Source organism: Marmota flaviventris, chromosome 4 (assembly GCF_047511675.1).
Source record: "Marmota flaviventris isolate mMarFla1 chromosome 4, mMarFla1.hap1, whole genome shotgun sequence".
In the NCBI taxonomy this organism is placed as follows: domain Eukaryota; kingdom Metazoa; phylum Chordata; class Mammalia; order Rodentia; family Sciuridae; genus Marmota; species Marmota flaviventris.
Window position 1 is genome coordinate 45,012,187 of NC_092501.1, and position 12,879 is coordinate 45,025,065.

Sequence of the window (12,879 nt, forward strand, 5' to 3'; positions counted from 1 at the left end):
GGACATTTGGGGTTGTTTGCACTTACGGGCAAATATGAATAATGCTATAATTTATTCACTTATTTATTTACGAGTTTTTGTGTAGATATGTTCTCATTTTCTTGAGTATGTGCCTAGAAATGAAACTGCTGAACCATGTGGTAACTGTTCAACTTTTTGAAGAACTGCCAGTTTTGCACAACAGCTGTGCTATTTTCCAATCCCACCAGCAACATTAGCTGTGGACATTTCGTGGACGCCTTCTATCAGATTGAGACATTTTCCTTCTGTTTCTTGAGTGCTTTTTTTTTTTTTTTTTTTAAATCACAAAGGGGGTGTTGTTTTTTTTTTCAAATGCTTTTTCTGCATCAAATGAGAGGATCAAGTGGGGTGTTCTCCTTTCATTTTATTAATAACACATTACATTGATTAATCTTTGTATACTGAGTGAGCCTTGCATTCCATTTTAAATCCCACTTTGGCAAGGTGTACAGTCCTTAAATATGCTAGTGGATTTTCTTGAAGACTTTTGTACCTGTAAGAGAGATTAGTCTGGTTTTCTTGTGATGTCTTTGTGTGGCTTTGGTACTAAGGTCATACTAGTCTCATAGGATGGATTAAGAAGGGTTTCCTTTTTTTTTTTTTTTTTGAAAAAGAGTTGATTTTTCTTTAAACCTTTGATGGAATTCACCAGTGAAGTCATCTGACCATGGGCTTTTTTTTTTTTTTTTTCCCCACTGTAATTCTTTGATCACTGATTTAATCCCTTTGGTATAGGTCTATCTACATTTTCTATTTCTTCTTGAATCGGTTTGATAATCTGTGTTTCTATGAATTTATCCATCTCCTCTAGAATGTTCAACTTGTGGTCATAGAGTTGGTCACAGTGTCTTCTTATCCTTTTATTTCTGTAAGGTTGAGTAGTGTTACTCTCATTCCTCATGAGCATTCCCTCCTTCTCTAAAGATTTATCAATTTTGCTCATATCTTCATAGAACTTTACAAAATTTAGATTGCTTTGTGGTCTCTTATCAGCTGAGTGGAGTATTTTACATAGCTCTAGTTGGTTTACAAGATTGTTCAAGTTTTGTTTCCTTGTTTACCTAATTGCTCTATCCAATAGAGAAAGTGGAATGTTGAAATCTCCATATGTTTATTTATTTTCTGCAGTGCTGGGGAACAACACCGGGGTGTTGCACATGCTAGGCAAGAGTTCTACCACTGGCTACATTCCAGCCCTTCCAACTATTAAACTGCCTATTTCTCCCATCAATTTCAGTCAATTTTTATTCAAACTTTCTAGGGCTTTACTGTTTGGTACATGAGTATTTATAATTGTCATAGGTTGACTCTTATCAGGATAAAATGTCCTGTGTCTCTTGTAATAGTATTAAAATCTGTACTACAATTCCCTCCTTTTAAATGCAGAATTTATTCCATTTACATTTAAAGTGATTAGTAATAATTCTTATTACTAAAGAAATGAGTCAATTCATCCATTATGCTATATTTTATGTTACAGATCAAAAACATATCATTTTTATTCCTTTTTCACTTTTACTGTTTTAGTTATTTTCTTAGTGGTTTCACTGGAATTACAATTAACATCTGCTTCATACCAATTTGGTTTGAATGAACATCATTTTTTAATAGTATACAAGAATTTGTTTCTACACAACTTCATCATCCATCCATATGTTGTTACTGTCACAAATTATCTTTATACATTTTGTGTCCATCAATATTAGTTATTGTTTGGTATGGTTGTCTTTGAAATCATGCAAGGAATAGGTAGGTATGGTGACACACACCTGTAATCCAAGTGACGTGGGAGAGTGAGGCAGGAGGATCACAAGTTTGAGGCCAGCCTCTGCTACTTGGCAAGGCTATAAGCAACTTAGCCAGACCCTATCTCAAAAGGGAGGGGGGAAGATGGGGATGTAGTGACTCAGTGGTTAAGTACCTCTGGCTTTAATGCCTGGTACCAAAAGCAATCAATCAATCATGTGAGGAAAATGAAAAAGCAGTTATACATCCAAAAAATACATTAATATTTTTATATTTACCTTTGCAATTACCGTTATTGGTGTTCTTTAATTCTTCATGTGAATTTTAGTTACTGTCCAGTAGTCTTTATTTTGGCTGGAAAGGCTTGGCAATCCATGTGTGATATCTACTAGCAACAATTTTGTTTTTGTTTATCCCAAATGTTTTACTCTCTTTTTGAGTTTATTTTGCCAGATATAGGATCTTTTTTTTTTTTTTTTTTTTTGGTACTAGGGATTAAACCCAGGGGCACATAACCACTGAGCCACATCCCCAACCTTTTTTTTACATCTTATTTAGAGACAGGGCCTTGCTAAGTTGCTGAGGCTGGCTTTGAACTCGTGATCCTCCTGTCTCAGCCTCCTGAGCCACTGGGATCACAGGCCTGCGCCACTGCGCCCAGCCAGATAAAGGATTCCTGGCTGACATTTCTTGGAGCATATTAAACATATCACCCCACTGGCTTCCGATCCCCATGACTTCTGATGAGCCACTGGCTGCTGGTCTTATTGATGATAACCTCGACATGACAAATTGCTTCTCTTGCTGTTTTCAGGATCCCTGTCTCTCTCTCTCTGGGTTTGGTCTCAATGCGTCTCTTTTATCCTGCTTAAAATGCACTGAGTTCCTTGGATGCACAATGCCTTCCACCAAATGTGTAAGTTCTCACTCTTTTTTCAAGTATTTTTGCCATTTCTCTCCTCTCCTGTGATTTCCCATGTGTACGCTGGTATACCTGCTAAGGTCCAGCAATTTTCTTAGGCTGTTAGTACTGCATTCTTTTTTTCTTTCTGCTCCTCAGACTGGATACCCCCAGGTGGCCTATCTTTAAGTTTGGTGACTCTTCTGGCTTCTCAAATCTTCTCTTGAACCCTTCTAGTGAATTTCTCATTTATTTTTATGCTTTTTAATTCTAGAATTTCAATTTCATTCTTTTTATCATTTCCCTTTATTGAAATTTTCTATTTGGTTCTATTGGATTCTTTCAGTTCTTTGTTCATGGTTTCCTTAGCTCTTTGAGCTTTGGGGGTTTTGTTTTGTTTTTCTCCAGTGGATTTAAAGTCTTTGGTAAGTACATCCGAGCTTTCTTGTTTCTATTAGTAAGTCTTTCATGTGTGAGCCATACATTTTTGTGTGCCTCATATTTTTGCTGAAAACTGAACATTTTGAACAGTATAATATGGTCACTTAGAAAATCAAATCTCCTTTTTACCAGCTTGTTATTACTATATGTTGTAGTTTATTCAGGAACTTTCTTGAGCTAATGCTTTAAAGTTGTACTCTTTGTCCAAGGGTGATCTCAGTCTTTGGCTAGCTTAGTAGCCCGTCAGTCACCAGATTTCCCTAAACATCTGGAACAAAAAAAGTCCCCCCAGTCTTTGTGGGTGTTTTCTATGCATGAGCCATACCTGTCACTCAGGCAGCTTCTAACTCTGCCTTAGCTTTCTCTTCCTGCTTGTGAGCCACAGGTGGGAGCTCAGGACTTTCTCAAGTCTTTCTCATGCACCCAGGACTGGACATGTGTGTGATCCTCTAAATTCCCAGGACATGTGCAAGCTCTTCAAACATGTCATTTCCTAAAGCACCTCACTCCCTAGCCTTTCCTCTCTAAAGTTTCTAATCTGTCTCCTGTTTGCCCAACTATTATCCCTCTCCCTAGGCATCAGTGGCTAAAAGATTGCCTTTGAAATGACCCTCCCGTCCCCAGTTGCCACCGTCACCCTGGGAAAGTTCCAAATTAGGCCAAACAAAAGTAAGTTATTTGAGTTAGTCTTTTAGGGCATAACCTGACATAATTATTCCTGAGGATATCTATTCTCTTCCCTCCAGTGTTACAAAGATTTACAGGGAATGAGGAATATTGCTTTTGATGCTACTGTCAAGCTGGGGAGTGGGGAATGGCACATTGGTAAGTTAATACACAACAGAATTCATACTGAATTCACCTTTTTCTTCCTTAAGCATTCACTTGGTCGCTGTGAACTCTGTTTCCAGATTTTCAATAAAGTTGACTCTGAGAGTTTCTGCCAGCTTATTTGTTTTGTGAATAGACTTTGGGATTTCCCTATCTCACCATTGTTGCTGACAATTAAATTTTAGAAAGCTCTACTTTAGTTTACTGCTCATTTACAAAGGCCCCAAGATGGATGTGACTTCTCCAGGGTCACAAGGCAAATCAGTGTCTGAGCCAACATCAGAATAGGGATGTTCGACTTGCAGCCCAGAGTGTTTTCTGATTCATGATATAGGCTCTAACTACAAAAGGAAACGGGCTCAGTGTGAATACCAGTGTTGGACCAAGGAGCAGCTTTCCAAGGAGCAGGAGCTGTGGATTATGGTCTCCATTAGAGCTGGGAGACTTGAATGACTGACTCCTTTACTGAGAAGAGGTTTGCATGGGGTCTGATGGGGGACGAAGTAATGATGTGCCTGTCTCTTATTGGGAACACAGGCACAGAGAGCTTTCAGGTTTGATAGGTAAAAATAAGAAAAGTGCCCCACTTGCCCTACAGATACTGAAAACTCACTAAGAGCTGAATTCACCTTGTGTTTCATCTTTCTGTTGTTGTTTGGTGATGCTGAGGGCTGAACCGAGGGCCAGGCACATTCAAGGCAAGCCCTGAGCTACATCCTCAACCCTTTTAGTTTTACTGTGAAACAGGGTCTTCCGAAGTTGCCCAGGTTGGCTCAAAATTTGCAATACTCCTGCCTCAGTCTCTCAAGTAGCTGGGATTACAGGCATGTGTCACCATGCCCAGCTTGTGCTTCATATTCTAGTTGCCCTTTCAGAAGTGAGATTACACGTTGGACTGGCCTTGACTACTGTCTCCAGAAAGCAGCCATAGCCCAGGGCACCCTGTCTTCAGAAAGATACCTGTAAGGCTGCATTTCTTCCCATCTCTTTTGTCCTGAGCATAACTGACAGTGTTGACCCACATCTCCCAGTAACTCTGCAAGGAAGTAAGTATCTTTGCCCCTGGAGAGATATCAATGAGATCACACAGTCCTTTAGCCCACAGGTACCTTGAGTTGGGTCCATTTCTTCCTCATCATAGTCTTACAACCCAGTCCCTATAAATTAGCTTATGCCCCCAAATTTCTACTTCAAGTTGTGCAAATTTTCACTGGCTAATAAGATGGGAACCCCTGAGCCACGAAGCAGGAAAAAAAAAAAAACAGGCTGGCCCCAGGAAGTCATTTCCAGAACATTCCAGAGCTTGCTGACTTTAATTTTAAAACAGTTTTTGGCTACAGACATTCAGGTTTAAGGCACATTCCAAACTACAAGGAGCCCTGTCACTGGCAGGGAACTAGCCTTGTTCTCGTGGTTGTACATGGATGATGGAACAAATGACTTTCTGGCCTTTTTATTTTTCTAAAAAGGAGTGAGTTTGGCAAAAACAAAGCCTATGACACATTCTCACCAGATGCAAACATTACTCTTGATAGGTCCTCCCTTTTGTCCTTGGTGAGGGCAGGGTGCTCTCTACCCACCCTATCGCTCTCACCAGAAATGTGTGTATAGTAAACAGACTCATATGCATCTGTCTGGCAATGACAGTTAAAAAAAAGAAAGAAAATATGCCTTCAAATAGACATACAAAATCACTTGACTAAAATGAAGCTAAGAGTCTTCGTCACAAGCAATGAGGAATGACTGCATGAATCAGGAAATACAATGTCTACCTTAAGAGCAAGAGGCGAAGGGACGGAGGCACCTTGAGAGAGCTCTAGCCCCACCCAGGCCCTTCAGCACGACATAATATGTGGAGTGGGAAGGGCAGGAAGGTCAGGGCCAAGGCTCTAGGGACAGACAGTGCACCTTTGGGCTATTCTGTGGATTTGTGAGAAAAGGGTGCTCCTTTGGCCTTTTCCGGGCATCACCATTGCCTGCAGGGGGCAGAAGTGAGCCACATCACTGCTCAGTGGTCACTCCTCAGTCGTTGCCACCGCAGATCTTTAGCAGAATCTTCCGGTAGTCCCCTGAAGTGTCTCCCTGGTCACAGAAACAAAGGCATCCGTTAAGGGAGGCAAGGCACTTCCAGCCTCCTGGTTCCAAGCCCCCTTGAGGAGAAGCAGGGCCCTCCTGGGAAACATCCCACCCTGCTGGTCCTACAACAGGCAGCGAGCGCAGTCCTTAGACAGTGCAGTTCAGTCTTCCCGGGTCCCCATTAAAAAAAAAAAAAAAAGAGCTACACTCACCCCAGTTATCAAAGTCAACTACAACAAAATTAAAATCAGCCTAAAACCAATATGCAGGGCTAACCAAGATTGTTCTTTTCCCAGTGCGCTGACCTAGTACCAAACTGAGGTTCTGCTATAATGTACCATGTCCTGCCCAGGGAGTGTGATGTCCATGACCACACAATGTCAGATGCTGCTACTACACAGGCCTCCCAGCTCCCAGGCTCTCTCCTCTGTCTGACTCCTCTGCACCACCTGCTCCAGGAGTGCTGGCCAGGCCCTGCTAATTTCTAATCATTTCCTGCCACTGGCTGTTCTTTGAGAGTAAGGCCCATGGCTTCTTCCAGATGCCAGTCTGCTGGCGCACAGGAGATGCTGTCAGGAATTGCTAGTTCCCTGCTTTCACAGCCTTATCTTTACAGCATGGAAATGGAGATGAGTTTCTCTCAAGGAACAACATCAAATGCTAGGGAGTCTAACTCAGGACCTGGTCCTGGCGATTTCAATTTTAAAGTTCACATGAGTTTGGAATTTCACTGTCAGGTCACCCAGACAAGAATAAATGTCGTCAGCCTGGCTCTGGGGCACAGTGACACAACAGTTGCCATTGGGTGATCACTTCCACGCACTGACTGACTGAGCAGGTGCACTGGAGCTGAGGATGCAGGGTCCAGACACGCCTGGACCTCAGAAGCTTACAAGTTGTTCAGGGGCAACTGGATGAACCAGTGGAAGTTGAAGTCTGAGGTCCAGCCACAAGATTACACGTGTGGTCTAGAGCCCAAGCACCTGGCTGTTCCAGAGAGGGCAAGGTGAAAACAGGGGCACAGGTGAGTGGGATGCCAAGAGCCAGCCCAGTCAGCCCCGGGGCCTCGTACCGTGATGTCGTGGTAGAGCGACTTGCCATACAGCCGCTTATATTCTGCTCTGATGTCCAGAAGGTCGATCTCGCTGCGAGACACCATGATGCGAATCAGGGTCCTGTCCTTCGTTCCTGCTCCCTAAAGAGAGTCCACCCAAAGCATGAGCAACGGGCATTCTACCCTCTCACTCCCCAACCCTCTGCCCCTCCCCCGCCCCAGGGTGCTCAGACCTCCGGGCTAAGGTCTCTCTCTCCATGACTTCTATGCTTAGCCCCTGGTCCCAGGCACAGGCAGGGCTAATGCAGGGATGATCTGGGCCTTTTGCACATGGGAGTTACATACCCTCATGGCCCTGTTGAGCCTTTCAGCAAAGAAAGCTGGAGTATTCTTGAGACATTTCACTAGAAGAAAAAACACAGCATAACCAGATCAGCAGAAAACTCAGCCTGAGAAAGGCACAGACTACCCAGGTGTCCTCCTTGGAGGCCCCAAAGATCAAACCCGTCACTGCCTCCATCTTCCTCTCCTCTAGGCCCAATTACACCTCATGATCCTGACTCCAGCTCTTTGGAATAGGAACACAGAGTCTGGCACCAACCCAGCCTCTCTCCTGGTAACTCCCCAGATAAAAGGGGTGAGAACATGAAGTACGGTGGTGCACGCGGGTAATCCCAGCCACTCAGGAGGCTGAGGCAGAAGGATCCCAAGTCCAAGGCCAGCCACAGCAATTTAGTGAGACTCTTGTCTCAACATAAAAAATAAAAAGGGCTGGGGATAGCTCAGTGGAGCCCCCTGGGTTCAACCCAAGTACTGTAAAAAAAGAAAAAGAAAAAAAGAGGAATGAGAACCAGTGGCCCCTGAGCAATGCAGGGAGCTGTGTAGGGAGGGGAGGGAGAGGCACATCAGAGCCCTATGAACCTCACAAAGAAAGACGACTGAGCAGAATTAGTATCCTTCTAGAAATTTCAAGCAAGAAACACACATGGGGACATGTAAGGAAATGAGGACTTGTTGTCTGTTCCACTCAGAAAGCTCCAAGGAAAGCACAGTGGGCTGGGGGGGGAGGGAGGGATGGGGAGGGCAAACTGCTTTTCCCAGTGAGTATAAAGAGCAGCTGTGAGAGCCGCAGGGGGAGGACCCAACTATGCATGATAGGCGGGGCCTGCTTCAGAGGCCACAAGCCCTGCAAGAAGCAGCCACCATCCTGGGAGCCCCGCCAGCTTCCTCTGGCATAGGCCTGTTTTGCTGTTGCAAGTAAAATCTTTCCACGTGTTTCCATCACAAACATCTGACAACTGCCTGCAGGGATGTATTTTTAGAGGAAACTTGGCAGGATATGAGTCACCTTCCTCCAGGACAGCAGCTGGATGCTCTCCCACTAATGCCCACACTGCAGCTCCCTGTCCAGAGTGGCTCTGGAAATATAAACAAGACACCCCTGACCGGGCTAGCGGGGCTCACTCTGCCATGATCCGGGAAGCGGGACTTCCCACCACTGGATCTGGATTTAGAAACCCTGGACACTGTGGTTCTTGCACTCCGCCACCCTTCAGCAGGAGGACGGCGAGCACCCTGACCACTGCTGTGCATGCCAGCCCCTGCCTGGGGAGAGGGGCAGGTCTGAGACACCTACCCACGGCCAGCATGCCCTGCTCCAGGTCCCCGGACATCTCCCGGCAGATGCTCTTCTCAATGTCTCGACCTGTCATCCTCTGGTACTCGTTGAAAACTAGCGGGAAGACAGAAAGGACATGTCATGGACTGAACTGTTTCCCCCCAAATTCAGATGGTGAAATCTTAACCCCAGCACCTCAGAACAGAACTGTATTTGAAGATAGGATCTTTAAAGAGGTACCTCTATTAAAACAAGGCTGTCCGGTGGCCCTAAGCCAACCTGACCAGTATGTCTATAAGAAGAGGAGTTCATGACAAAGGAAGATGAGAGAAGTGCATGTACAGAGAGTCCTCAACTTATGATGATTTAACTTACAATATTTTTGTGCTTACAAAGGTCCCCATACAATAGTACAGTATTCGCTGAATTACAAGAGACATTCGGGCTCTGTGTCAGATGACTTTGCCCCACTGTAGGCTAACATGAGCATCCTGAGCATACCTAAGACAGGCTAGGCTAAGTGTGACTTTCAGTAAGTTAAGTGGTAAATAATGCTTCTTTTTTTTTTTTTTTTGAGACATGGACTTTCAATATTGTCCAGGCTGGTCTCAAATTCCTGTGCTCAACTAATCCTCCTGTCTCAGCCTCCTGAGTCCCGGGGACTGCAGGTGCATGCCGCTGCACCAGGATTTAAATGCGTTTTGACTTACAATATTTTCAACTTACGATGAGCTTACTAGGACATAAGCCCATTGTAAGTAAGTCAAGGAGCACCTGAACAGAAGAGAGGCCACATGAGGCCACAGTGACAAGGAGGCTGTCTACAGCCAAGAAGAGAAGCCCTAGAAGGGGCCCTGCGGCAGCTTGTCTTTGAACTTCTAGCCTCTGGAACTACAAGAAAATAAATTCCTGTCATTTGAGTCACCCAGTCTATAGTCTTTGTCAGAGCAAACTAAGGACGCGCAAGAGGAGGCCTCTGGCCCTCAGGAGCTGCCTCTCCTGCTCTGCTCCAGGTGCCCTGGGCAGCCCCACTGACTGTGCCTGCCAGCTCTCAAGGCAGCCACACTGTCCCACGTCATGGGCACTGCCCAGTATTCCTTGCTCATGGAGTCCTCCTACCAGGACAGTCCTCGCCAATCTGCTTACCCAATCGCAACCAACCCACCCTGGCACACCCAGGGTCCCCTCCCACCAACTCTTCTGCACCCCCAGCCCACGCATTCCTCCTCAGTCAGTTCTGTCTGCTCAGCCTAACAGTGAGCTGAGGCCCGGCCAGCAAGGCCAGCATCGCCCCATGCTCTCCCCACAGCCCTGCTTCCCCAGGACCAGCAGAGCCGGGGCGGGATGGAGGCCTGGAGCCGGGCTCTGCACTGCATGCTGCTCTCTCTCGCTCTGCCTGCTCCCCAGTATCAGCTCCAAACTGGTGCCATCTACAGAGCAAAGCTGTGACTTCGGCTGCACTCGTGCCCAGCGCAATTCAGATTTTCTTCAAGGTGCTGCTATTTCCCCCCAAGCCACGTTTGTGGAATCCTGGGTTTGCTATAGCTACTCTGGTATGATATCTCGCTATTAAAATGATACCGAAGGGGAAAGTACCTTAACTCCCACTCCACGCAGCACAGTGAGGAAGCTTAGAAGTGTGTCCTGGGGCCAGAGGCCTGGGTTTAAATCCAAGCGTGGCCAGACTCACTTGCCCAACAGCCTGTTCCCTCCTCTTGAAGCCAGGAGGACACATGCTCCTGGCGCCTGTGTTCTAAACTCAGTGTGTGCTGGGCCTTCACCTCCAGCCAGCCCTGCATCTCTGGCCAGTGCCCTTCCATGCTGCCCATGCTTAGGGTTCCCAGTCCCTTCTCAGTCCTTCCAACACAACTGGCCCCCAAGACTGCCCTTTTCCATGAGTCCTCCCCCAGGGCCCTGACCTCAAACCACCATTCTCTCTCTGTCCCCTCCCAAGGGGACATCTTACAGTCCAGAGGCCAAAGCACTGTTGACCCTTTGCAGCTAGCTACCAAACTCCCACCTCTGGCCCACAGTTCTCCTGAGCACCAGGCTCATAAGCTGGCTTCCTGGCTTCTCTGTCCCAAGGCTCCTAGTGTCCTTCCCTCCTGATGAGGCCTGTTCTGTCCAGAGCTTCCCAATCTCTGGGGAGGGTCACGCCATTCTTCCACTTGCTTAGCCAAAACCAAACTCTATCATCCTCGGCTCCTCTCCTTCTCCGACTCTGCATGACCCCCAGTCATCAGCAAGGAGGGCCGGAACCTGACCTCCTTTCACCCCATCCCTCCTCCAGGCCACCCTCATTTGTCCCTGGGGCCACTGCAACAGCTTCCCAACAGGTTCGCTGCTCTGCCACAAACCCTGCACTCTCAACACAAGCTAGGTCTAGGTCCCCCAGGAAAGCTGGGCAAGTCTGGCCTGGCATGCCCCGAGGGTAAGGAGTACACTCAATCCTCCAATGAACTTGCAAGTTGCCTCCTCAGGACTCTTCAGGGCCTCCAGGCCACTCAGGATAAATACCTAACCCCAAGCACCATCAGCCAGGCCTCCTCTGACCTCATTCATTCCAACTGCTCTGGTCACACAGCCCGTTTCCCTGAGTCTTAGCCACTGCACGGGACCTTTCCCTCTATGTCTTCTTCAGGGTTTCAGTAAAATGGCACTCTGTCAGAGCAGACTGGCCCCACAGCCTCCCCCTGGGTTCTGCTCCATTACTCCCTAACCCCATGTCCGGCTTTATTATGTTCTCTACAGGATTTATCGCCTGACACAGGTTCTATTCAGTACTTACTTACAGTCTGTATCCTGAACAAGGCGAAGCCCATGAGAACAGAGACTCTGCTGGCCTCTGTTCCTTCCAGGCCCCGCATCTACTCCACCACCCAAGAGGAACACAGCCAGAGTTCCAACCGGATGTGTTGACCAAGTAAACAAAGTTGCCCAGAGTCATTGCTATAACTGTGTCTTATGCCACCCTGGAAAACCCCGATGAGGAGCCCCAGAGGGCACTCCCAACTCCAATCCATACTCCAGCACAGCCAACCAGAGCCCATTTCCTCATGTCTCCCTTTGCTTCCTGCAGAACCAGTGCTTTGACTCAGCAAACACTCAAGAGCATCTTTTAATTCACCACCAGGGGGCGCTTTTAAGAAAGCAAAGGCCCCAGGCAGAGATGAGCCGCCCAGTGGTCCTGCAAGCTTGGTTTCCCACAATGCCCTCATCTAACTGGTCCCAGGGAGGCCCAGCACTGCCTTACCTGCCACCAGGTGGGCCCGGCTCCGGGAACACAGTATTGCATTGAACTTGGACTCGTCTGTTCCCAGGCGGTTCTCCCCAGCCGCATACAGCTCCTGGAGAGGAAGGCACATGTTCAACACAGGGCTCACTCCAGACCCCTGGCTCAGGTCACCTAGAAAACAGGGCAGTGTCTGCCCTGTGACCCCAGAGGAGAAGAAAATGGGGCAGTTGAAGCAAAGGTTTGCTGATCCCCTGCTGTGCTCCACCCCTTGGGGTGGCACAGAGACTACTGGTGCTGGGAGACACTCAGATCAGGATAACCGAGGCCAACGTTGGGCAAAGAGCATCCTTAACTGGCCCAAGGGAGCAGCAATGCAGAGAAGAAATGGAAGGAATGGAAGAAGAGGGCTGGGCTCGAGGCAGGCCTCTCCAAGTCTGTTTCTCATCTCTAAAATGCCAAGGGTGAGTTTGATTTGAGGTTGCAAAGTCAAGAGCCCCAGAGGGCCAGCTGGGTGACAACTGACGAAAGTAGGTCAGCTTTAAAGCCCAGAGTGGGGCCCCATGGCTAGCCATCCTGAGGGACAGTGCTTCTCAGCAGCAGCTGAGTCCTGTGACAGAGAGACACGGTCTGAGGCTGCCAGATCCATTCCTCAGAAGCCTGAAATCCAGATTTCTACAGGTAATTTCCCAGCCTTGAAAAGCAATTTCCGTATCTATAAGAAGGAATGCGTGTGAGCTGGGGTTGTGGCTCCGGGGTAGAGCCCTTGCCTAACACATGTGAGGCCCTGGGGTCAATCCTCAGCACCACATAAAAATAAATAAAATAAAGGTATTAAAAAAAAAAAGAAGAAGGAACATGTGAGACAATCAATATTACAACAGCAGATAGATGGCAATCATGAGTAAGGGATTTCATAATTTGTTCTTCCTCTGTTTATTATGTATACCATTATGTTT

General features: G+C 46.9%; 1 protein-coding gene across 1 annotated transcript in view; it reads right to left on the reverse strand.

Annotated features, from left to right (window-relative positions):
* Positions 1-5,220: 5,220 nt before the first annotated feature.
* The window catches only part of Anxa11 (annexin A11), a 44,633-nt gene continuing 36,974 nt past the window's right edge, over positions 5,221-12,879 (reverse strand). The window contains exons 11-15 of the mRNA XM_027931176.2: positions 11,942-12,035; positions 8,707-8,802; positions 7,416-7,474; positions 7,089-7,211; positions 5,221-6,022 (exon numbers count right to left, since the gene is read on the reverse strand). Of these exons, the coding sequence (XP_027786977.2) occupies positions 5,963-6,022; positions 7,089-7,211; positions 7,416-7,474; positions 8,707-8,802; positions 11,942-12,035 (432 nt within the window). The 3' untranslated portion in view covers positions 5,221-5,962. The remainder of the gene's footprint in view (positions 6,023-7,088; positions 7,212-7,415; positions 7,475-8,706; positions 8,803-11,941; positions 12,036-12,879) is intronic.